Source organism: Acanthisitta chloris, unplaced genomic scaffold, assembly GCF_000695815.1.
Source record: "Acanthisitta chloris isolate BGI_N310 unplaced genomic scaffold, ASM69581v1 scaffold29260, whole genome shotgun sequence".
Lineage (NCBI taxonomy): Eukaryota > Metazoa > Chordata > Aves > Passeriformes > Acanthisittidae > Acanthisitta > Acanthisitta chloris.
In genome coordinates, this window is record NW_008651635.1 from 36,022 (window position 1) to 62,518 (window position 26,497).

General features: G+C 45.5%; 1 protein-coding gene across 1 annotated transcript in view; it reads left to right on the plus strand.

Annotated features, from left to right (window-relative positions):
• Positions 1–26,497, plus strand: part of VPS53 (vacuolar protein sorting 53 homolog (S. cerevisiae)) — a gene marked incomplete at its 5' end in the record, with an annotated part of 60,693 nt that overhangs the window by 33,700 nt on the left and 496 nt on the right. The window contains 8 exons of the mRNA XM_009074190.1: positions 4,067–4,309; positions 5,730–5,877; positions 6,731–6,813; positions 9,964–10,042; positions 15,531–15,679; positions 20,818–20,887; positions 23,203–23,340; positions 26,269–26,373. Coding sequence (XP_009072438.1) covers positions 4,067–4,309; positions 5,730–5,877; positions 6,731–6,813; positions 9,964–10,042; positions 15,531–15,679; positions 20,818–20,887; positions 23,203–23,340; positions 26,269–26,373 — 1,015 coding nt within the window. The remainder of the gene's footprint in view (positions 1–4,066; positions 4,310–5,729; positions 5,878–6,730; positions 6,814–9,963; positions 10,043–15,530; positions 15,680–20,817; positions 20,888–23,202; positions 23,341–26,268; positions 26,374–26,497) is intronic.

Consider the following 26,497-nt stretch of genomic DNA (forward strand, 5'->3'; position numbering starts at 1 on the left):
AGCATCGACTTGTTTGAATATTTCTTCCCTTCTCACTGGGGGCCATTTTAATCCCCTTCTTGGTAATTCTACCCCACTGTGCTCCTAGCCCCTTGCAGTTGCTGCTTTTTTTTTTCCACTTTTCCTTTAGAATCATGAGATGGTTTATATTAGCTTTATAGCCACAGGCTGCAAAGAGTTCAAAGACAAACTGCCACAGTATTCCCCATGCTGCCCCTGTCTGCCAAAAATTGCTTTCCTTCATGATTTTCTCTCTTCTTCCCCCTTCAATTGAACTTTTGAGGAATCTGTTGCTGATGCCTGAAAATGAGGAGCTGCTTAGATCATTAATTGTAAGTTTGGGCTCTGAAGAGTGAGAGTAGTGTGATAGTTTTGTTCATCGTTGCCTTAAGTCTGTGGCAGAAAGCAGCCTGGACTTCTTCTTCCCCAAAAATTGTTTCCATACCCATTGAAAGAAACACAGTGCCAAAATCTGTAACGGTTTAAGAGGAGACACCTGAGAGAAAAGCTTTAAAGATGCTGCTCTCCACCCTTAGCTGCAGAGGAAAGATCAGATTTCTTAACAACAAAGAGGATTTCATTTCTGCCCCTTTGGGATATGTGTCTTTAGCTCTTCTCTGCAGTCAGTTGGAGCAGCAGGAGCACACAGACGTGAGCTGAGCTGTTCTGCTGGAGTGAAGGAAGAGCTCTGTCAGCTCTGCAGGGTTGAGAGTATGCAGAGCTACGCTTAAGTCTGCTAAAAGGCACGTCTGAGTGCAGATTGCTCGGAAAACTGGCACTTCGTGCCGTGTACTTGCAGCCTTGTGAGCAGAGGGGCTTCCAAAATACCCAGTCCATGGAAAATAGTCTGCAGTGGTCCAGGTGTCTCAGTGCCATTGCCCTTCCTCAGTGCCCAGCAGATGCCAGCTGTTCTCACCACTGGACAGAGCAGTTTCCTGAGCACTGTGTTCTTCTCTCGTGCTGCTGAGGAGTTGCCTAGTTCCTCTTGTGCTTGCCAGAGGTGCAGAAAAAAACCCTGAATAGGTTGAGTGAAAGGAAAAAAGGAAGAGGAATGCAGGAATGAAAAGATTTATGAACCAGAATAAAATTCCCTTTATATGATTTCATTCTGTATTTTCTCTTGGTTAGATTTGGCGAGTTCTCACTCCCAATAAATATGCTACTGTTAGGAAATACCACATCTGCACTACCAGAGCATTTTCTTGGAGCTTTTCTGCAGAGTCTACAGAGAAAATACTCATTTTCTGTAGCTCTCCTGCCTTCTTGTTTCATCTCCCAGTAGCTTTTTCTGCCAAACTCTCTGTGCTCCCATTGTACCACACAAAACTTAGACTCACAGAATCATAGAATCAACCAGATTGGAAGAGGCCTCAAAGATCAGCAAGTCCACCCCTACTGTGGTCCCTAGCCCATGGCACTAAGTGCCACATCCAGTCTCAGCTTGAAAACCTCCAGGGATGGGGAATCCACCACCTCCCTGGGCAGCACATTCCAATGCCTGAGCACTCTGTCTGGAAAAAATCTCTTCCTAATATCCAAGCTAACCCTCCCCTGGCAGAGCTTGAGTCTGTGCCCTCTTGTCCTGCTGCTGGTTGCCTGGGAGCAGAGACCAACCCCCACCTGACTCCAACCTCCTGTCAGGGAGTTGCAGAGGGTGATGAGGTCTCCCCTGAGCCTCCTCTTCTCCAGGCTGAACACCCCCAGCTCCCTCAGCCTCTCCTCATGGCACTTGTGCTCCAGTCCCTTCCCCAGCCTCGTTGCTCTTCTCTGGACCTGCTCCAGCACTTCAACAAGGTTTGTTGGCCTTTTTATCATATTCAGGCCAACTGAGACTAATATGAAAATTTGACATCAACTGAGGTGTGCATTAATGATATATTAGTTCCCTGAGTGCCCAATATCCTGATGTTTTGCTTGTACCAGTCCCATGCTGAAACAGGAGCAGGCTCAGCCTGGTTTGATGGACAGTTTGTCCAGGTTGGGATCAAAACAGGCATGAAGCTCCAGCACTGCTCTCCCAGTGCTTCCCAACAGCTGCATTTTCTCCTGCAACCCACTTGACAAGACCTTGGGGGACCAGGAAAATGCAGATACATTTCACTTTGCCTTGGAGAAGAGGAGAACATGTGGGCTAAGCATAAAGAAACAAAAGCCATTGACATTCCTGGCTGTGTCTTGAGACTGAGAGAATGAAAAAAAAAACACCCAAAGTGGCTGGTGAATGCTAAGAAAGCTCCACTTTGTTGCCCAGCTGGAGCAAAGCACAGATGCAGAGGTGGAGATGCAGCTGTTGGATTTGACAAGGAGTGAGCCACATCCTCTTTCCTTGAGAACCTGCAGGAATCTGCAGCCTGCAGCACGTGTGAGCCCTCCTGCAGCAGCCATCTGTTTGGCTCTCCTACAGCCACGGGGGGAGGTCAGTCCTGCTTCACTGTGGCCGAATACAATCAATGCTTCAGTTCAGCCTTCAATTGCTCCTGCCAGTGTCGAGATTTATCACATCAGTTGAGCAGCCTGATGTTTTTACAGTGCTTGTAACACAGCCGAGGAACTGTGTGGAGCTGTGGAATCAGAGCTATGTGCAGTGCTCAAGGAATCAGCATGAACAAAAGGGGCTACTTGTCTTAGCAACAGCCTGGCTAAAGCCAAAGAGCTTCATTCCGTGATTTAAACCCCCTGATGTTTCAGGCACATTGCTGTAGATTAGTTTAGCCCAGTGGATCACCCATGGTAGGAGCACATCCATTCTGGGACAGCAATCTGTAAGTTTCTCAGAGAAGAAACTTGTGTGGTAGTGTGGATTCTTTGGTAAACTGGAATTAGAGGGGTTTTCTCTTTCACAAGAGGAGAAATGGGACAGAAACTGGGGAAAAGTTGTCATTGTTGGCAGGTGGGTTTTTTTTCCTCTTTCAGCAGCAGAGGTAAGTGAGAATGTGCTGAAGAGTCTCAGCCATTCTCCTAAGGATTTGGCTTTCTACTTAGGTACCCTGGATCATGGCACAGCATAGCCATAACACCCTCAGCAGGGAGAGGGGTGAAGGGAAGGGAACATATATCTATGTGCCATGGGAAGGGGAGAGCTAGGGAAATTGGAGCCAAGACCATACTGGAAACAGGAATATAAAATACAGGAACTTCACAACTCCTTTTGGTCAGCAGAGTGCCACTCTGTCATCTGAAAGGCCTATATATTCCTCAAAAGCTAAACTTCCTTTTATGTGTCTGGGGGAGGAGGTTTATTGCTGCAATTCAGTTCATCTGGCAAAGGTTACTCCACAGGGCTGAGCTCTGGTCTTGGGAGAGCTGGTCTTGGTCACTGACACGGATGTGGAGGAGTAGGACCAGAGGAACTCCCCAAGATCAGAAGACTTCTCTGGTTCTGTGTTGATGGCTCTGGGTCCTTGCCATGCTAAAAAGCCTTTTTGTCGTGGTGAAATGATGGAGCAAAGTTTATTGTTGCCCAAAGACCGAAATATTTGAGTAAGGACCAGGCTTTAATGAATCACTGGAGACAATAGGAGAGCTTTTTGTGCTTTTAAAAAGAGTCTAAGTAGGAAGTGCACTTTGTGTTCATGCTAAATAAAACTTCTTTAAAGGATGTGTGAAGTTGTGCAAAAGCAGGTGGTATCCAAATGGGAGCAAGAAATGGCAAATGGCACACCATTTTGTGCACATCCCTTTAAAATCCATATTCCCTGCGGTCTGCTCCGGAGGCTGCTGAGATGGGAAGCCTGACTGTTGCTTTTCCTGGTGCCAGGAATGAAACTTGAGCACATGCTTTATGCACTTGCATCAAATGTGCTGAACCCAGTCCTGGCAGACTTGTGAGCTTTTATATGTGGCTGGAGAACAGATTGAAGCTGCCACTAAAACTCTTAGAGCACAAAAGGTCATTACTCCTCGCTCAGGTCTGAGCTTTGTGCTGGGAGGGTGGAGATAAGAAAGGCCTGGGATGCCCAACTAACTACCTGGTGTCACAAGTCATCTTTTAAGCATTATTCTCTCTCTTCCCTCCATCTCCTCAGCCCAACAGACTAAAATATCTTTCTGTTGTTCCCCACATCAGGAATCTTGGCGAACTGATCGACAGGTTTGTGGCTGACTTCAAGGCTCAGGGTCCCCCCAAGCCCAACGTGGATGAAGGAGGAGCTGTCCTGCCCAGCTGTGCAGACCTCTTTGTGTACTACAAGAAGTGCATGGTGCAGTGCTCCCAGCTCAGCACTGGTGAGCCCATGATAGCCCTGACCACCATATTCCAGAAGTACCTTCGGGAATATGCTTGGAAAATTCTGTCTGGAAACCTGCCCAAGTGAGTTTTGCTTCCCAAATACTGCAGAACTGTCTGGTGAGACACTCCAGTGAGCAGCAGATGCTTTGTAAAGATAATTACTAAATACATCTTTGTGAACACTTACTTCACTGTCCAAGACCCCAAGTAGCAGCAATGGGGCTACATTTCCTTCCCAGTTCTCTCAAAAAATCCAGTTGGTTGTACTGAGAAAAAGCAAGAGAACAAATGGACAATCACACATTGTTTTTCTTTTAAGAGCCTCTGGAGAAAAGCTTCATATTTGGCTTTGATTAGCAGCCAGATTCACAGTTTCTTGAAGTTCCTTTTGAAATGCCAGCCCAAGTCACTTCAGAGAGCTCTGGCTTTCAGAATTGCTACTTGGGTAACCAGCTCACACTGATTCTGGGCTGCCTTAGCTCAACATTGTACATAAGATAATTTAAAATGAAGGTGCTTTATTTGTGTGATGCTGAGGTGCTTGCCTGTAACACCTTCTGCCCTGGTACATTTTATCTGTGCATAAGTAAAGTATGTAGATGTAAATCCAGTGAAAATAAAGGAAATCATTATGAGTTTACACCAATATGGATAAGAGTAGAGGCTAAAGGAGCTCCTTAGGTACTGCCAACCTTCACTGCAGATAATTTTATTATGCTGTTTTTGTTTCCCTTGTAAACCTGAGAGCAGCAGAATGAATTTCTGAAGCTATTAAAATCTTTTACAGATGGAAAGGGAGAGGGTTCCATCCAGACAAGTGGAAAGATAAATTTAATGTGCATTCTCCATCAGACCTCAGTTGCATTCTTTATCCACATTCTTTTGTGTGCTCCATTTTTGCTGTCCAAGATAAATATCACTGTCCTATTTTTTTTTATATTTAATGGCTTTGGATTTTAAAGAGTTGAGAGGTAGGGAATTTCCTGACTCTAAACTGTTCTGAGTCTCTCTTTGTTGATACATGGACGTTCATCACTGGAAGACAGTCAAAAGAAGCCACATCTTCTATAATTTGCTGTGTTGATATCATCAGTTTTTAAAACAGGTTACCAAAAGTCTCAAATGCTTGTGGACAGCTGTTTAGTGCTGTGAAGATAAATATGACAAGTTGCCTGATAGTTCAGAGATTTTGCTGTAATCTTTAATTAGATTTGGAAGAACTGGCAGGGAAGGTGAAGCTAACAGGGAAGATTGTGTTCCACTTGCATCCTAATGTGAGTTGTCCTTTGCCTGAAGACTTAGTGCAAAGCTCTGTTTGTCTTTATAAAAGATATTCCTTCACCAAAACAGCAGCTGTGGGTTTGATGTAGGATGGCACTGACCTGTGTTGCTTTGTGGTCATCAGGGCTTTTCATGGCATTGAAATCCTGCAGTAATTTTGCACTGTGTGTGTGTCTGTACACCCAAAAACCTCACAGGTTTTGTCTGTTTTCTTCTCCAGGACGACCACCAGCAGTGGTGGGCTCACCATCACTAGTTTGCTGAAAGAAAAGGAAGGCTCTGAAGTGGCAAAGTTTACTTTAGAAGAACTTTGCCTCATTTGCAGCATCCTAAGTACTGCAGAGTACTGCTTGGCCACCACCCAGCAGGTGAGTTTTGCTCTGCCACACCTCTGAGGGGGTACCCAGAGTCAAAAATGCTAAAATTTCCTTGCCCATATCTGCTCCGCACTGGTTATTGAGCTCTGTGTTATTAAATCTATATTTCAAAGAAAGAAAAGTATTGATTTTGCTGTTTCTACCTGAGAAGAGTGATTTGCTTGAAATTCTGCTTTGCAGCAGCAGTTTTTGGGTTCAATCCTTTTATCCCTGTTACATAATTTGTTTTGGATCGAGGAGCAAATTTAAAACGAAACAGAAAAAAAAAGATTCTCGGTTCGTGATCTCCCTTTTCTAAAAGCAAGGACAGCAGTAATTCAAAATAGGTTTGGGAAAACACTTAAGTGAAATATTGGAGCGTGGTGGAGTGAAGAGATGAGGTATTAATGCTGGGATGATTTGCAGCCACGGTGCTTGTTATGTTCAGGTGCTTCCAAAATGCCACAGGTCAGGAGATGAGCTGTGATGTTTGGCTGTATCGAGGCCTCTCTACCACTAGATCTGGCAGTCTTCCTCCTCTGCAGTTTGGGCACAGAGAGAGTGTTGAAAAACATCTTTATTAGCAGGACAGATGCCACAGTGTTAAGCTAGTGCAGTAACATGTCATACTAGAGTTACATATTTGACCTTGGAGGTTTAATTCTTTGAGGACACAGTACCACCATAGCCCATCCTGGCAGATCAACAGGTCTAGGAGGCCAAGAAGGAAAGATTTCCAGGGTCACTGCATGAGTTTTGGGTACAGATTAGGTTTTAAGCTGAGTTTTCCAAGACATAATGGTTGAGAATGGTCATTTCAAGTAAGAAATCTGATCTTTCTGTTGCTTGCTTTTTTTCCTAACAGTTGGAAGACAAACTCAAAGAAAAAGTGGATACAAGTCTAGTGGAGAGAATCAACCTGACAGGAGAGATGGACACTTTCAGCATGTATGTTCAGCAGATGCATCCTCCCACAATATATCAAACATCCCTGTTTGTCAGCCAGATGGTGCTGGAGTAATGCAATCCCAAGATCCCAATGTCATAGGATCCACCCAGAGACACAGCACAGGCATTTCCCTGGTGAAGGAATGGGTCATTCTTGGGCTGATCTAAGAGCAGCAGTAGTACAATCTTTAGTTGTTCCCCCTCATCCAAGCCAAAGGAAGAAGAGCTCTGGAAAAGGGAAAGGAAATAGTGAGTTTCCATTTGAAACATCATTTGCATCTTGGCAGCTCTGTGAGGTGGCTGTTACATTTCAAGAAAGGAAGCTATTTCAGTACATTCCTTCCTGCTTTAACTTCCCCCTGTTAATCAGCAGCCTTGTCAGTATGATCAAACCCCATTTCAGATGACATAAAAGACTGATCCAATCTTATATTTGGGGATTATAATTGAGAGAAGATTATAATTCATTAAAATAACTTTTCATGTAATGCTGCTAAAAATATTCCTCTCTAACATCCTTCCCTCTCCACCACTGACAGACAGATTGAGTTTTGGGGGTTTTTTGAGAGAGAAGAAAATTGAGACAAAAAAATGGTTGGTTTGCCTCCTATCAGACAAAAGCAAGTCCTGGCAAAACTAGGAAAATAATCCTTATGACCAGCTCTCCTTCTTCCTAAAATTAAGATTTCACCCCAGATAGCACAGTAAGATATTTTTGTCAGAAGACTTCCTTCCTGTGATTCCTCCTTTCCTGCTGCAGTGGACAGGATCCCACTGAATCTCCATCCAGCTCTTTCACATGGTTTCAGGCTCTATTCCAGGCTGCAGAGACTCCCTTCCCTTCAGATACTTCTCAGACCTTTTGAAGAGTGAATCCCTGACCAAAAATTGAGGTTGCTGTGCCCACTAAGCCAAAGCAAGCAGAAATAAAATGTGCCATGTGATGGGATTTTCTTGATATGGACAAGTAGAGGGTGAATTTTGCCAGCAGGAACCAGCAGCCTGGAGCACAGTGACTGCCTCATGAGGTGGTTGGCCACAGGCAGCCAATGTGATGTGTTTTGGAAGTTGTTTAATGTATAGCTCACGTTTGCTGGTTTGGACAGCTTTAAAGTTAAGCTGACAGGGCTGATATATCTTGTAACAAAGGCTTTTTAATTGACTTTCATTCTGTTCCAGTGGAGCACTTTGTCCAGCCTTCTGTCAGTGTAAGTCATAGCTATAAACCTTGCTGGCATTCACTCACTCAACATCAAACAGGTTGTTTCTTCTGGGATTTGATGTCTTGTTAGGCACAGTCATAAAGTAAGTGATAAAATGCTGTTTATGCACCCTGACAGTGTTTCTTCCTTCACACAAAGGTGAATGCCAAACCAGCCCAAATGTGTATAAAGGAGGGATTTGCCTCTGGGGTGGCAAAACAGTTTCTTTAGAAAGTGTGGGGAAAATGATGAGCTCTTCTTGAAGCTCAACAGAAGAAAAATTATTGTCATGGAAATCCAGAAATCCATCACTGCACCCCCTGCCCTGCCCATGGTTCCTGCTGCACCTCTCCATAGCAGGTATTTATTTGGAAATGCAGACAAATGGGTTTCTCTCTCTGTTTGCAAACTTTTTAGGTGAGAGCCTGCTCTTGGTGACCCAGCTTCCAGCATGGACACTAGTGGTGTTGTCACTTTCCATCCACTCAGAGTGTTGAGTTTGCTTTGGTGCTGAACCATGACTCTTCCCTCTGAGTCAGTGGCAGGAGGTGTCCTGCAGGAGTCAGCTGTGCCCATGGGATGGTTATTTCAGTCTGGCTCCCTTGGCATTGCCTGAGCTGGTGGAATCCCCCAAGGGAGTCAATCCCAGCAGAAGCAGAGGCACCAGCAGAAACAGTCACAGGCTTTTTTTATCCCAATGCAAGTTTCAGACCATGTAACTTGAAGCCAGTAGTCACTTCATCTCCCATACTAATTTTTCCAACTAATTTTGGATGAGTTTGCCTTTACAAACAACTTCATTGCTTTGAAGGAAGTCTTGCTATGTCTCCCATTCTAGACATTATGTGCTGGAGCAGTAGGAAAAGGAACAGACAACCTCTGTGGGTTGAGGTGAAGAACAAGACCCAGATCAGAATTAAGAGTGGGTGAGGAGGTCTTGGTGAGGAGGTGGACACTTAAAAACACCTGAACAGTGAACCCCAGAGTAGAATCCAGAAGAAGAAAGATAGTTTGAGGAAACACTGGTCAGATTTCTCACAAACCTGTGATTCTCATCTGTGCTACCATCGTGAGAAAGAGCCAAAGTAAAACCCAGTTCTTACAGATATAATCCCGAGGTTGTAAACACGCATCTGTGGCAGATTTAAAGTTTTTAAAAACGGTCCTTACTTAGTGAAACACAGTCAGTTACAGCTTCTAGCAGAAGCTGAGTGCAGTGTGAGTGCTGGTTCTGTGCCCCTGAGGGTGGTCTGAGCTGCTGCAGACAGCATTTCTTGGCTGTTGTTTTAGGATCAGTTGCACCTCTGTGCACATCATAACATGGTGGCATTAAATATGTCTCGAAGCAATATCATGCTGTTAAAAAAAAAAGAAAGAGGGAGGGAGGGAAATGAGGGAAATGTGTTTGACTAATGTGTCCTTTAGTCTGGTCTATGTCTCAGAAACTCAAACAATGGATGGCGGCAATCCTAGACGTAGTGTAAATAAGACATCTGCCTTCATCTTCACACATGAGAGACACAGAACTCATACAGATGTGATTTCTTAAATCTTCTTCACAAGTTTCTGTGAGCAGTAGGGTATTGACTGGGAGTGGAGAGGTGATAAACTGGATTAGTTTGAAGCTGAATCCAAATCTAGGCTTGGTACTCGGTGGTTTCTCCTCTTCCTCGTCTGCTGCCTTTGACCTGCAGCCCCTTCTGTGTGTCAGAACACTGGAAAAACATCCTCCCTCTGCTGCAGCTCAGTGTGGAGCTCCCTGATGAGCAGCACACAGGACTTTCCAGCCTCCTTTCAGTACATGCTGTGGCCATGTGCACTCACAGCACAGTGCTACTGTCAGCCAGTAGATGATTTCCCTCCCTTCACACTCAGATGCTCCAGTTCTGGCACTCTGTTGCTCAGTAGGATTCTAAAACTCGTGCTTGGTTTTTATTTTTTTTTGCAGTGTGATCTCCAACAGCATCCAGCTGTTAGTGCAGGACCTGGATGCAGCCTGTGACCCTGCCCTGACTGCTATGAGCAAGGTAGGGGGTGGATTTTTGGGAAGATCCTTAAGATTTGTGTAGAGTTCTTGTGTGATTTCACTATTGATATATCCTTTTACACTGCCTTGAGACTTAGCCATATATTGATTTTTTCCCTTACTTATTAAAGCAGTAATTGCTGTGTTTATAAATACATCCCTCACTCCAAACTCTCCTACCATTCAGTTCAGACCTTTCAGCTTTTTGCAGCACATTAGAACACACAGACAATGAAATTCATTCAGTAAATACATAAAGCTTTCTCTTTCCACTACTATTGCCAGTGAGAACATTTAAAATTGGGAAAAACTTTTTGTTAGCATGAAATTTCAAGTACACCTTCGCATTTGCTCTCCCCTTTGTCTTCTTTGGCAAGGAGTTTTCCTAGCCTGCTTGTTTGTGGCTGTTCAGTGGAGGGACTCAAAAGGTGATATGGAATTGAGATTGAACCTTATTGCTTCTGTGATCCTCTCAAGGACATATGGAGCCATTCCTGGAGAGGCCCCTATGGTTGGAGCTTAAGGATTTTGTTGCAGTTATGCTGCTGGCTTTTATATGTTTGATATGCAGAGCTGTGTTTTCTTGCCAAAGTATTGTGAAAACCCAGACTGCCTTAGACAGAGGTGAAGACAACAAAAGTGGATTGAACTACTTTTTTTTTTCTCTCTTTTTTTTTTTTTTAATTAGAAATATTAAACATAGAGCTCCATTTTTCTAGGATCAACACACTCTCTCACTGCCATGAATTTTAATAGCTTTCTGCCTTATGATGTGTTCCAGCTGTAACTAGCCCTGCCACCCCCAGCTAATATTTGAAGTGGAATGCAGCTGGTAATAGAGCCTGTACAGGTTCCAAATGGAAAGAGGATTTTTTTGCCCAGTAAAATAACACCATTAGGAAGGGCTCAGCACTTCAGGTGTTGCCTGTGTGCTGTGTCAGTTCCTCAGATCTCCTCAACCTACCCAGCGTAGTAATATTTGAATCACTTAGCTCTGCCTGTTTATACCCAAGTAAACCACAACCTTGAGAAAGCAGCAGCTGGTAGGCCATTTATTTTTGTCTTTGGAACACTGGTAAAATGCAACCCATGTGATGGGACTGATGATATATAAACAAGTTAAGTGTTATGAAATTAGCTAAATAAATACTTGTCACTTGTGCACACACTCCACTATTTACATCAGACAGAGTTGCTTTTATGTGATTTTTATGAGACCTGGATTTGGTGCAAGAGGTGTGTTTTTTTTCCTTCACCTTCCTCCTCCCTTTCCTTCAGGGCTGGGTTATTACTCTGACACTTGAATAAGAAATGCATATCATTATTTAAACACAGAATTAGTATTTGGAAATGTAAAATTTCAGCCTATATGAAAGGAATAAAGACTGTGTGGTTGATCCATTCCAATTCTGCTGCCTCCAAACCCAAACTCCATTAGGGCTTTTCCTTTGTTTAGCTTCTTTTCATTGACTTCACTGTGGTGTCCTCCAGGATTGAACATTCCCAGTCCTTTGTTGGAGTCTGGCTTTGGAGTTTTTTTTTTCTTCCTTGCAAAAATGTTCAGGAACTATAGAGGTAAATTATGAAATGCTTAAACCTCTCAATCCACTTTGGCTGCAAGCCACTTAGAGAGATTTAGCACAGAAAATGGCATTGGGAATATTGCTTTCAGCTGGGAATGGTGCTCAGTTTCCCTGATTTTCTTTTTTTTACCTTTGTGTGTTCTGGAAGAAATGGTAAATGATGAGAAGGCTCTGTATTATAAAATTTGCAGGTGATAATCTTGACTCAAACTTTACAGCAGGTATGGAGGGATTAACCATGGCTGTAGGATGGGGAGGTGGGAGAAGTATTTGCCCTAAAGTATTGTTCTGCTACTTGGGATAAAAAAAAGAACTGTGAGTGTGTTGTACTGATCCATAACAGGCACTTCCATTGCCTGGTGTGCTTCATTTTTAATTGCTGGGATGAGGGAACTGCTAATCTGCACGGGATATTTCTGCCCCAATTAAATTTATGGATTGCACTGGATAAGGCTTGATTTACTCGCTGAATTAAGCATAGTTTTCTGCATAAAACTCTGCTTGTAAGTGGGGCTGGGGGACATGTTAGTGACTCATGTCGATCACTTGCTGGCTTTTTATGTTTTGCTAAAACCTTTTGGCACAGCTGCAATTCCCTGTGTCCTTACAACCGAGTGGACAACAGCGAGCGCTTAAACACGGAGCTTTAATCATCTCTCCAACACACACATGGAAAACCCCCAGAGCAGAGCAATCAGAGCTGCCAGCTGCTAATTAAAAGTCCTCAGGAGAGTGTTTTAGCCCTCAAATAAAGCATGTGACAGTGCAAACCCTGAGCAGTGTCAGAAACACAGGGTCTGCTCCAGGGCAACAATATCGGCTGCTGGTGACTCCCACCGGTTTTCCTCTCCACTTCCACCTCTTCCTGCAGGAGCAACGTGAGGTCAAGGGAGAAGGTGCTGGCCCAGCAGTTATGGATGCTCCCCATGCCCAGTCTGGAGCCTGTTACGATAAGCTGGCAGAAAAATGCTGCTGGGAATGGGGAGAATTGGAGACTCGTTCATGCTCCGTTAAACCCGAAGCAGCCACTTTGCTGGAGACCCATGTCAGTGCTGGGCATGGAGGAGGCACCTGGTGGTTCTTGGGTTGGCCCTACCACCCTATTCTCAGCTCTTTGGGGACACAGGGACTGGAGGAGGCACTTGGTAGTTCCTAGGTTGACCCTGCCACTCCATTCCCAGCTTTTCAAGGACACAGGGACTGGAGGAGGCACCTGATGGTTCTTGTGTTGGCTCTACCACCCCATCCCCAGCTCTTTGGGGACACCAGGACTGGGGACCCACAGTTGCACAGACCCAGGAGCACTGTTGTTGTCATGTCCAGGAGGTAGCACAGCTCTTGTTGAGTGCCAAACCATCCCAGCTGTGCTCAGGGTTTCTCTTTTCTCCTCCCTTTTTGAAGTAAGAGCCCTAAAACTGTCAGATCAGTGATTTTGTTGTGAGAATCAGCTCTTGAAGGTAGCACCAGGTCTTTCAACCAGGTCTTGCTCTCACAGACATTGTCCTTGCAGTGTTTAGGTGCCTTTCAGCTTCTCCTTTTGGTTGTCAGACTCAAGGCCTCAACACTCCTATTCTTTGGACTCCTTTTCAGCTTGTATATGTCAACTATGGGGATATCCCAAGAAAAACATAGGTTGAGGGGAAAAAGAGGAATAAATTTAAAAGGACAGGAGCAAAGCTGTACCAGCAGAGTTGGGCTCATATTTCTTGTGATGACTTTTCAGTATGTGTGCTATTTCTTTCACTGCAGCTACTGGGTGGGTTTTTTTTTTTCTTTGGACTCCTTTTCAGCTTGTATATGTCAACTATGGGGATATCCCAAGAAAAACATAGGTTGAGGGGAAAAAGAGGAATAAATTTAAAAGGACAGGAGCAAAGCTGTACCAGCAGAGTTGGGCTCATATTTCTTGTGATGACTTTTCAGTATGTGTGCTATTTCTTTCACTGCAGCTACTGGGTGGGTTTTTTTTTTTTGGTTGAAATGAAACACATTGCACACACACACACACACACACACACACAAAGGGCTATTTTTACTGTTCATGCTTTAAAGGTTTGGTTGTACAGTATTGCTTTTGGAATGAAGGCCAACAGACTGAAAAAGCTACTGTTTTATTGTTGGTGCAATAATTCAACTCAGCAGTCCCTTCCCACTTTCTGGCCGTTCCCACTCGATGGGGATGATGTGTTGGTTGAGGATTGCTGTCTGTCAAGGAGAGCCAATGCTGGGAATGTCTGAGTCCATCAGGGAGAAAGGCACAAAGTATTTGCTTTGGATATGGCTAGAACCATAGTAGAGGAGTAGAAAAGGAGTTGTGTCTGGTGACCAGTGACAGGACCTGAAGGAACAGCATGAAGTTATGTCAGGAGAGGTTTAGGTTGGATTTTAGGAAAAGGTTCTTCACCCAGAGGGTGGCTGGGCACTGGAAGAGCTCCCCAAGGAAGTAGGCACCAAGCCTGCCAGAGCTCAAGAAGCATTTGGACAACACTCTCAGGCACATGATCGAGATTTCTGGGGTTGTCCTGTGCAGGGCCAGGAGTTGGACTTGATGATCCTTGTGGGTTCTTTCCAGCTCAGGATATTCTGTGATTCTGTGAAAACCTGTGGATCAGGTGATGAGAGACATATCCCTTCTAGCTACCTATCTGGTGTGAGATCAGCAGGTTGGGGGTTGGTTTGTTTGGTTTAAACACAGACAGCTTTGGTAGGACATGTGTAGACTCAGACACTGTGGGTTTGCGAAGAATTTGGCTTCTCTTGCCTGTTAAGTCACTTGTGCTACATGTTGTTTGGATGGAATTGAGTCAGATGCATTGCAGGGGGCAAAGTAGCCCAAATTAAATTAAATCCAAACCAGGAATAAAAAAATATTGCAAGCTGAATCCAGAATTTGAGAAAACAAGGTTGAGGACAAACAGCCCCTTGAAAGAAAAAGCTTATCTTCCACATGTGCCCAGTTTCCTCTCCTGATTTCCCACGTTTTCCTCCTGTCTCCTCTCCAGCATGAGGAACAGCTCTCCACAGAGTTATTGGGAGCACATTGCAGATTGTGTATTCTCTGAACAGTAACAGAGCTAAGAGTGCTAATCTGGAAGCTCATGTTCCTCAGTGAGACTCTGATACATGATGCTTGGCCAGGCCATACCCAGTTACCTCTTGTTTTGGTTTTTCCACGTGACTTACTCTGTGCTCTCCCTGTGTACTGCAGACAAGGCTCAGAGAAAGTGGAGGGAGCCACACATCTGGCTCACAGGGGCTGTTCTGTTGCATTTCTGCTGACAGTAAATGAAAACAAAATGGGAGGTTGAGTAGCTCTTCTTGTTCTGTATTTTTCACATGTATTTGAAGGAACTGAAATTGGCACCCTGAGTTGTACACCAGCAGTGTTTTCAGTGAGCTACGCTGGTGTGGAGTGCTTTGGACTTTAAGACTATTTCTACCTCTTCCATCTATCTGTCATCAGTCTCACCAGTATTAAAGTCTTGGCTGCCATACAGGAATCCAGACTTTGCAAGCTTGCAGATATTTTCTCAAATGCCTGTAATCAGGATTTATATGGGCACTTCATCCCAGCAAACTGGAAACACTGAAATATTAAAGCAGCCTGGTGTGCTCCAAAAGCTTTTTTTCAGCCTAGTGGTGCCCATTTGTGTAGGTTGTTGGTCACAGTCTCTCTCTGCTCTGATGCAAAAAGGGCTGTTCTGGGGTTTTTTTGTGTCTTGTGAAAGGGTTTTTCCCAATCAAGTTCAGTGACGAAGAACTTGACCTTGGTGGCAAATTGCTGAGCAGTCTCTTAATGATTCCTTAGAGATCTTCTGGCAGGAAGTTTGTAGAGTTTTCCTCACTATTGCTTGAATCTTAATGAATTAAACAGTCATTTTGGTTGTTTTTTCCCCCTATGTGCAGATGCAGTGGCAGAATGTGGAACATGTTGGTGACCAGAGTCCTTATGTCACCTCAGTGATTCTCCACATTAAACAGAACGTCCCCATCATCCGTGACAACCTGGCCTCCACCAGGAAGTATTTCACTCAGTTCTGCATCAAATTTGCAAAGTAAGTTGCCAACATGGCACAGTTTATCAAATTCTCTGGTTCCCACTGTTTTGTCTGTGTATGATGATCCAGTTCCTTTCTAGCTTGCAGCATCCATAGTTGTCAGTGTCTGGGTGAAGATCCAAGGAGAGGCCAGAGGGAGGTGGGGTAGGGCAGCAAACACCAGCAGCTGCTGGCAGGATTCAAAGAGACTTCAATTTCTGGTCTCAAGTTTACTGCTGAGGCAAATTTCCTCAGATATTTGCATTGTTGGTTCTTCCTTATATGCCTAAACCAACCCATAAAATAGTGTGATGATCACTGTCTTCTGTTTGCCAAGTACAGAAGGTTTTGGGTTGGACATCTTTAAAAGACTTTGCCTGTAGACATGACTTTTGCTGTGGGAACTTTTCTTCCAGTGATAAGAGACTGTGCTGCTTCCAGGTACTGAGAAATTTGGTGCATCACTTGCCTGAAAAGAGCATTTCTAGTAGCTCTAGCACTGTAAGAAAGACATGTGTGACTATGTTCTACCTTCACAGTCTAAAAGCTGCTTTCATCTGCAAAAATAGTTGAGTAAGGAGAGGAAATACTCATATTTTGGGAGGTGTTACAAGTGTCTTCCTGGCAAGTCACTTAATGTTGAGCAGCAGGAAAGATCTAGCAGATGAGACAGAAATGGCTTTGCCTCTGGATTCAGGGTTGAAGCTGCAGCTCTCCAGCATCTCTTAGACATCTAAACTTTCAGCTCTGTGTGTGAAACCAAAATTCAGTCTTTTAGGAAGATACTTTGTGCTCTTCCCTGCTTGCCTGTGGCCAGCTGAGCTTGACATGGCAATGCCCCAAGAAAAACCCTCGGGAGGACTCTGCCAGTTGGAGCTGCTGCTTTTGGTGTTGCATGTGACTGTGCTGGTAGACGTGTGAGCAGTGCATGCGTATCATGTGTCCCTCAAAAATACCTTAACGTTTCATTCATCTGCAATAAGGTAATCCCCCTGAAATAAGCTGTGTGGCCTGGCAGTTACTGTGTGGGTTTGAGGCTGGAGCTTCAGCAGGGAGGGATGCAGCAGCTCTCCTGAGAACCATCAGCTTTCACAGCAGGGAGACTGGCCCAAGAGTTTCATCCCCCTTTCTCTCTCGGGGTACTCATTGCTTTGCATTAAGGAGCAGTAACTGATAAATCATATTGTGACATTGCCCATAATCACTGTTTGAAACGCTGTCTCAGTGAAAATTTATTGCATGAAAGCTCTCTGTGTGGTTACGCTCGAATTTTACATCACACGGTGATAAACACAACCCCCATTTACTCAGCTGTTCACAGCACACTCTTAATACCTCAGCTTAGTTGCCTCCCTTTTAACTTTATTGCTAGGCACATACCAAGATGAAGCACCCAGCTCTCAGCTTGGAGAGCAGTTCCCATCCAAGCTGAGTGCCTTCAGCCCAGCTGGGAGAGCACAGAATCCATTGCTTCACTTCTCAACCTTAAGACAACTGCAGCTCTGATCTGCAGCACTTGAAAATTAAGACACAGTCCTGAACTCACCGTGCCATGAATCAAGTGTAGAAGTGAAAATTGGGCTCCTGAAGATTGAGTTTTACTGGATCTGTATGACTTGGTGTTAAGGAGAACTAGCCAAGTGGTGAGAGTGCACCAATCTCCTTAAGATGTTGTGATGCCTACAGATAGCTGTATTTTTTTGAAGCTCTGAATTCTTATGGAATATGCTGGGCTGCCCACTATAAATACCTGGCCTTTTGTGTGCCCCACGATGCTGAAAAGCCTTTTAACAGGCATTGTGCTGCTCCATATGTTAATGCCTGTGTCTCTGTGAGCTGCCACTTCCAGCTCTAATGGATTGTATAGAGCACAAGTGTTGAGTTACAGGACCACAGGGGAGAAGGCAGCTAAAGTCACTAAATTTAAAACGGTGGGATCTGAGCCAAGTCTGTGAGAAGAAAAATGGCCATCAGAAATTGCATCAATCCTCTAACCTAATTTGTCATTTTTGCTTTGTTTTGACCGATAGGCAACCCACAGCGCCTTGAAATGGTGAGCAGAGCTCCAGGAGGCACTCGCAGGCAGGGTGGGGGTTCTGCTCTCACTGCACCTTATCCTTTGAAATCAAAAACCACAGTGGTGAAGCCATGGCTGGGATGTGTTTGGGAAGTCTGTGACCTGACCTCAATGAGGAAGAGATTAGAACCGAGAGACAGGGAAAACAAACAGCTCTCCCTGTCACCAGAGAAGCTGCTCCTCCACTACCAACAGCCAAATGTGGTGGATGCTGCAGCAATGTCCTTCCAGGAGCTCTGGCCTAAACACTGAGAGGAGTTTGGTGGAAGAAGGTCACGATGAGGAGGTTCCTGGAGGTTTCAGAGCTGAGCTCACCCTGGGCAAGGGCTGATCACCACCTCAGAGGGTGGTGTAAAGCAAACCCCTCCTCAGCTGCAGTGACTCAGCGACACCAGAATGCTTTGAATGATGTCCTGTAGCAACTCTTCCTGCTGGACAGACAGACAGACTGTGGTTGCATGTCTGTCTGCCTCACTCAGCAAAGCATTGTGTTTGATGCATCATCAGTGCAGGGGATTAGGGAAAGGCAGGCTTTGGCAGAGCTGCTCCCGTTGGATCGGAGCCTCTCAGATGCTGTGGTTTCTGTGCTTTAGGTTCCTCATCTGTCTTGCACTGCTTTATTGTTACACTGGGGACTAGTCTGCTTCTATGGAGGGTTTGCTGGGTTCAGTTTTATAGCTGAAGCTGTAAATGAATTCTGGCATCCAATCTAGCTGTGAATGTGCAGGGAGTAAAGACATTCAGAGCACAAAGCCTCGTGCAGAGCATTCCCACTGAGCACGCACGTAGGATCCACATCAGGATTGCCTTGCTGTGCATGGAGAGCGCCAAGCATCGAGTCCAGCCTAGGCAAGAGGCTCAAGTGCATTTTTCTGTTAAGTGCAACTACTCTTGATGGGCTCTGCTAGTCAAAAAAAAAAAGGGGGGGGGGAAGAAAAATTTCAGTGCAGCCCTTGGCTCTTATGGTTTGTCTTGTCTGTCCTGCTGGAGTTGGGAAGCTGTTTCCAATAAGTTAGCGTGAAATAACAGGCATGTGGGGATGGAAGGTCACTTTTCCCCTCTGCACTGATGGTGGGTGGCCATCCAAAGGGGCCTGGGAATTGTTCCATGCAAGGCAGAATGCTGTCTATGGGAGATTGTGTGCTTGTGTAGAGAAGAAGATGAAAAAAAAAAAAAGAGGGGAGAGGATCCTTTGGCTGCTGGTCTGCCACCCTGCAGAAGGAAAAGCTCACCCTGTTTTTCATACACATGAGCATTAGCTCCACATGTGACCTTGCAGAGGGAGGGAGAGTTGGACCTATCTACAGGATCAAAGGTAGAATTAATTTCTTGTGCTGTTCCGCTGCTAGCGACCTGCTGAAGCCAGAGCTGCTGCCGATTAATTTTCTGGGATCACCTAAGCTCCAGCTGTGCTCAGCACTCTCTAATTGCCCTCTTGGAATTAGTTATACACCTGAAAAATGGACTTTTGAAACAGATAGAAAAAATCTCCACTATAATGCTTTCATGCAAGAGGCAGGGCTTGTTTTCCTCTTCCTCTCTGTATTTTATTGCCAAAGTTGTTTCTCTTGTGGCCAAATTCAAAGCTATTTGGGGCAGCCCAGTAGCTGGTTCTCAACAGTAGTCTGAAATTGTTCTCTTTGACACCTGTCCAGGAAAAGATGATACACTGAGAGAGGTAGTGACTGTGTCTGAGGGAAGGGGAAGGGAAGGAACCTTCTCTTGGAAGGTTCTTCTTTAAATCATTTCTTTCAGTTTAAGCTTGGCATGCTCCGTGCCCGAGTTACACTTTTGTCATTATTCCATGAGAAAGGACAAAAAAATAAATGCCTTGGCTTGGAAAACAGGTGGCAGGACAAACAAGGGTGCTGTCCATGCTCCTTGCTTTGTGGGAAGGAAACAAATAGCTTAACAGATGCAAGGGGGAAGCCACACTGAATTTAGATCATAGCCACAAACAGCACCTCATTCAAAAGGACAGAAAACAGACTGACTGGTACAAACTCAGGACAGAGACATTAAAATCTAAGACCTGCCACCAGGTCATGGACAAGGTCCTGGAAATGTGAGCCCTGTAGGCTTTCAGCCAAAGAAGAACACGTGAAAGGAGAAGAGTACATAAAAACAAGGCAGCAAAGGGAAGATGAGTCTGAGTGTTGTGGTCCTGACAGAGTTTGTCACTCACGCTCGTCCCTCTCCTCTTGCTCAGTTTCTGAGCTTTCCTGTTGCTGCTCCTTGGTATAGGAGGTGGGCAGGAGCTTGTCCTGCAGGTGTTCAGCCAGTGTTTCTGCTGGAAGGAAGTGTCTGCTTTGCCACTCAAGAAGAAAATTACGTCAAAGCCTAAAACCAAGAGGCAAGAACCTCAAACCAAAGCTAGTGCTTTGGAGTGCCATGTCCTAGGTGGTGAATATTTGGCTTCCATCCTTGTTAATCTCCCTCTGATTGGTTATATTCACCATAGTCATTTTTCTGAGTCTGAAGTCCATGTCAGTAAACTATGGTAATGGTGTTTTCATTTTCACAAAACTTTTTCTTGTCTTGATTGTGTTGGCCAGGAGCTTTCTGGAAGAGTGCCTCTGTGTGAGTGTCCATGGCCCAGCAGACCTCCAGCCTTGGCTGGACCTCAAGTTCAGTGTGTAATATGCATGTTATGGAATTACTTGTATGCAGTAAAATGTAGGTTCTGGATACAATCAAGATCCTTCCACTCATGACCAACAACACTAATCCTGGCGTGTTGCTGCTTATCTTATGCACAACAGTTTGTTTGCTTGTTCTTGACCTTGTACTGTAATACTTCTTATATCATTTATAGCAATTTATTTACACAGAATATGTGTGCAACTTTTCAGTTAACTTTGAGATTAGTAGGGATAAAAGCAAAAGAATTGTACCTAGGGTTTGGGGTATTTTAATCGAGCAGATTTAACATGTCTGGAGTCAGCTTGGGAACCAGGCACTTGGAGCAGCTTTGTGGAAAACCATCCTGGTTTGGTTCTGTGTACTTTGTGAGCACAGAAGACTGTGTGACTTCAGATAATCACATGTAATTGTGTCATTTTGTATCTCTCCTCTGCAGCTCCTTCATTCCCAAGTTCATTAACCATCTCTTCAAGTGCAAACCTATCAGCATGGTGGGAGCAGAACAGGTAAGAAAAAGTAGTTGCATTGGCTGTTGTGTTTTAGCTAAGAAATTGAGGCAGGGCCCCTTCATCTGTGGGCTGGGACCCCACTACTCTGCAAGGCTGAGGTTTGGAAGAAGCAGACTTTCAGCTGCCTCCTGCACATCCAGCTGCTTCCCTGTGGGCTAATAAAAAAAAACCCAAAAAGCAAAAAAAAAAAGCAGCAGAATTATCCCTAATGGGACCATCGTGAACTTCAAATCGGTGCCTTCAAAGCTGCTTGGGTTTTAGGCATCAAAGATGGTTCTGAGCAGTGTGTGTCTGCAAAATGAAACAGGAGCTTTACATCAAAACCTTCCTCTGTCTTAATGGAAAGCAAATGAGTGAAGCCCAGTGCCTGATCGTCTTGTGTGATGAGCAATAACCTGAGAGTGATTAAAGGCAGTCTTTTTTTAAATAAGCTTCTAAAGTGATTAACCAGCAGTGGGCTTGGGTCTAATGTTAAAAGGTTTTCATATTCCTGTAGCAGAATAACAGGACAAATTTGCTTCATTAATGCAGACTAGGAAGGTTTTCATTAGCCTGATTGCCTGTGAATATATCTCATTAGAAGTGGGACATCCCTTCCTGGGGTTAGGTGTAAAGAGGTCTCAGCAGCTGAGCTCTGTCTCTGCAGCATGTGGGACCCCAATTGCCTTAGCATCTTTTGAACCTCCCTGGTCACCCACCAGCATCTTTCCATACCAGTTTCTTTGCCCTGGTGCAAATATTGCTGGGGGATATGCTTTCCTGGCCTTCCTGGTCCAACACACAGCTTTTCCTGCTGTTTGCTAATAATCATGGTTGAAACCTGGATACTAGGGTGGTATTTACAGAGGTGTTCAGTGGAGGAATGAGACCTGTGGGTTTGGCTTTCTGTGTTTGTCTTTCTGACTTAATAATTAACTGTCTCAGCAAGTTTGGCAGTGAGTTAGCAATGCCAGGGACCTGGAATGGGTTACAGGGGGAGATGGGGTGAGAGGACACAGCCTGCCAAAGCTGTGCCTGTGGGAAAGGCTGCAGAGTGTGCAGAACTCCTATTAGACATGAGAGAGTTCTTGTGGGAAAGATGTGAATTCCCCAACCATGGAAATATCTTCCATCTATGGGATCCCTCATTGACACACAGGAATCCAGCTCTGACAGCCCAAGCTGACAGAGGGCTCCAGCAGCCCAGGGTACACAGAGCTCTGCTCGTTTGTGCTGTGGTTTCCTGGCTTCCCAGGATGAGATTGATGGCATCAATCCTTCTCGTGCAAACCATGAAACAGGCAGCACACAGCAAGGACACGCTGCTGCAGATAACAGGGTCCAGATTTGAACTGGCCTGACCTGCTGTTCCTCCTCCTTTGCTCAGTCCTTTGTATTCCAACTGAATTCCCATATGTGCTAAGGTCATGCCATAAATGTTCACATTGTTGTGGTGACTGCCAGGGGCTCTGCACTGCCCATAATGTTGTGTGTCTCTCAGAACAAGTTTTCCCTAGCTCCTAAGGGCTCTTTTTCAGGATGCACTGGGTGTGCCAACAGCATAGAGCTTTCAGGCTCACTGCTCTTCCTCTAGTTTGATTTCAGGTTTCTGTCCTTCACTGGTCTTATCTCAGCTCTTCCAACATACCTCATGCAATCAGAGGAGTGCAGTATTTGGGGTAATTTTGCTCTAAGAAGCCCTAACTCACAGCATTTTGTCATCAGACAGTGCTGCTCTGTCTGGGCTCAATTTTGTGGCTGCTGCTTATTTATCCACTGGACTAGTAATAAACAACATCCAGGCTGTGAGTGTTGGTGTATCAGTGAGCACAGGATACTGAGCAGTTCTCAGTGTAACTGTATCGTGTCACAGTTCTTAGAGGGGAAAAAAAACAAGCAAGTGGTTGAGTAAATGCAGAAAAGCTGGCGCTGTGGGTGGCTGGGTGCAGGAGGAAGCATGGTGTTAGTTCATTTGACCTCAGTATCTAAATCATGATACAGCTACAGGTAATCAAAACTGTTTCACTTTATCCTGTCGAGGGGAAGGACTGGAAATCCGTGCCTGATGTGCCAGATGTTGGGCTGCCATAAATCATTTCCAGTCAGCAGAGCAGTGCTGTGTTAAAATCAACCACGGTGCTGATACATAGCCATGGGTGATCGTGTCTCCTTGAAGTGTCATTACGTGAGTCAGTCCCTCCTGTTCCTGCACTCCAGTTACCAGGACTTTTCCCAATGTGGGAAGTGCTAAACTTCTACGGATGTTGCATTATAGCAGCTAATGGATCTTGGTAAAAGGGACCTGAATAACAGGGTGTGATTAACTATTGCAGCTGCTGCTGGACACTCACTCCCTGAAGATGGTTCTCCTGGATCTGCCCTCCATCGGGTCCCAAGTGGTGAGGAAGGCTCCTGCCAGCTACACCAAGATAGTGGTGAAAGGCATGACTCGGGCTGAAATGATCCTGAAGGTAACTCAAGACTTTTGAGAACCTGCCAGCCAGACTGCTGGACTGGGAATCAGAGTGAGCAAATTCCAGGGGGCCCTTCCTTTGAACACAGCAATCTGCAATCGCACATGAACGTACGTGAGCTCGTCCGGGTGCTCTGCCAGCTGTTCTGCAGAGCTGCCTCATTCCCCTTGGGTTTGCCCCCACTCGCTTTCCATATCACATCTGAGTTTTCACCCTCCTTTTTCAAGGTAACCGAGGGCTCACGTTCTGCTTACTGGGAGAGTTGGGGCACCAGGTTCCCTCAGGAGCTTGTGAAAATCAGAGCTAGCATCCGTGAGCGCCTGCCGCGGGGCAAACCCTGGAGTTCAGGTTACTCCAGGCCTTTGTGCAGACTCCGTCACGCAGGGGAGCCAAGCTGTGCTTGAGTCACCTGTTTACTGTCTAGTGTAACAGCCAGTGCAAACATGTCTGGGTTACTGTATTCACCAGAGCCCTTTTTCATTTTCCAGACCTGGTGCCTGGAAAATGACCCAAAAGCAGTGTGTTGTCTTCATCAAAAGAAACAAGCAAAGCAATCTCCCCTTCTCCCTTGATGCTGGAGGAAGGAGTTAGGTTTGATCCTGGGAGAAGCCATGGGAGCTGTACAGTTGTCCCCTGCTCATGAAGACATTCCTGTGAGAGGGAATTAGTGGGCCCTGGGGTCAGGCAGGACAGGCAGGTGGCAGCCAGAGCTCCTGTAAACCGCAGCCAAGGCAAAGGGGGGTGAGTAGCCCGAGCTGTCCGTGCTTGCCTCCTGCTCAGTGTGGCTTTGCTCCCATGCCCAAGTAATGTCACAGCTCAGTTTGCATTCCAAATTCAGAAATTAGTTCTCCAGTTCATGCTTTTGGAGTAAGGTGACTGAGATGTTAGTAAACACATTAAAACAAGTCTAAATTTTCTTACAAATGACCTGAAGAAAAATACCCTAGTTGTGCTGACAGGAGCAGGGAAGATTGGTGCCCGTTGTATGAAGAAACAACTCTTTCCTTGGAGCTTCTATGTGAATCAGAAAAGTAATGGAGTTAATTTGTGTGCCCTGAACATCACATTGCTCCATTGTGATGGGGATGAAAGCAGGACAAGGAGTGCCTGGGGCAGGCAGTGCAGGCTGTGGAGTGCTGCTGGTCCCCAGGCTGTGCAGCAGCAGTGGCTGCTGTGTCAGACATCCCGTGCTGGCCCTGCTGCTGCTGCTGCTGCACAAAGCACTTCTGGCCCCAAGTGAGGGCTCTGTGTCAGTGGAGCTAGAAATCAAACAGCAATAGGCTTATGACACTCAGTGCTCTACACAGCCCCATGGGATCAGTGGGGATGGGGCTGAAGGGTCATGTGGGGCAGGTTGGTTAGTTGTAGTGACTGACCAGATCAACCTGAGCCTCTGTAATCCACACACAGCATTTGGGGCTGGTGTCAGCACCCATCTCTTGGGTGTGGGAGAGAAGGAAATGCTCTCAAGCCATTCTGTTTGCCTGGTGATTTGTCTCTTTATATCAGTGCTCAGACTCTCCCTGCTGTTTCCAAGTTTCTTTTCCCCAAGAGCAGTTTCACCCCATCAGAACCACAGGCCGATGCACTCCTTGGTGTGCCTAGTACCAAGATGGTTCCAAAGTGATGCCACTGTTGCATGCAGCAATACCACCATGCAGTTATATGCCCAGGCTTCTACTGGTGCAGGTAATTCAGGAGGAGAATCATTGAGCCCATGGATGGCAGGAACAAATTCATTGAGTTGAGCCCCACAAAGAGCAGATGCAAGCAGGGAGGAGGGCGTCAGGGCGTGCACGTCCTGCAGAGCTGTTTCCCTTCTCCTCTGGCTACACTGTCTGAAGTTCCAGCTTTTCATCTTGGCAGAAGATTTTTACAAGGGCTGTAAATTAAGGATTTATAAGTGTATACATGGCTATGATGTTTCATTGGTCTGAAGTACAGGGAAAGAAAGAAATGTCTCAGTGACAGAATACAGTGTGGGGTGAGCTGGGTCAATGGAAACATATGGAAATGTTTTTGGAGACAGGGAAGAGTCTGGCCCTGTGCTGTTTCTGCCCTGTGTGTGTGCATGAATGTACATACACAGTCTTCCACAGAAAGATGGGGGTTCTACCCAGCATTATCAAAAGATAAAGCTTGCTGCTATTGTAAGAAAAGCACACCAATGAGGAATCATCTTTCAAGCTTTGGGGCTATTTTGGGGGGTTTTTCCTGAGTTTGACCATTGCTCCAGGGCAGACATCAGCAGGGGGTTCACATGCTGCATCCCAGTCTCCAGAGGAGAGTACAAGAGCTGCAGCCAAGGGACAGAGTGGCTGTATATGTCACCACTCACCCATCTCCTATCAGCAGCAGGAGAACTGCAGAGCAGAGAGCCCACACTGTCCTGGGGACAGAGGGACACCACAGAGTGTTGTCATATTCCCCCATGACACACTGTCTGTGCTGCCTCCAGGCTGGAGGGAGGGAGAGGGACACACCAAGTGAGGGTCTGGACCACGTCCAGGCTGCCTGATCTCTGGGGACTTCGAGTGTCACCACCACCACCAGCACTGCCTTTGTTCCCCAAGTGACTCCTCAGCTTGTCTTCCCCATGCAGCAAGATAAAATCTTGAGCTTTGACAACACAGCAGTGCCTGCCAGCCCACAGGCCACAGACAACATCCTGCTGCTCTTTGAAACCTGATGCACAGCCCCTTGGGTCTGAGCACCACTGCTGTGTCAAAAGAGACCCTTCCTCCTCCCTGCTCCTTACTCTGCTTCTCTTCACTCACCTTTACCTCTTCCTAGCAGCACATACAGCCTCTTTCTCATTCCTTAAGCCTTCTAGTTTAGAAGCCAGTCACTCCTGTGCCCAAGCTTGACTGAGCACTGGCTTTAACTCATATTATTTGTCTTATCTCTTTTTTCTTACCTTGGCAGGTGGTGATGGCTCCACACGAGCCCCTGGTTGTGTTTGTGGACAACTACATCAAGCTCCTCGCTGACTGCAGCACTGACACATTCCAGAAGATACTTGACATGAAGGTTAGTCCAGAACTTTAGCACTGCACTGAGATCATTGATGGCTTTATAGGAATATAGAGGGTTTGAGGGTGGGAAAAGCACCCTAAGGCAGGTGTATCCTCTGTACTCATAAAGTGAGTAGAGT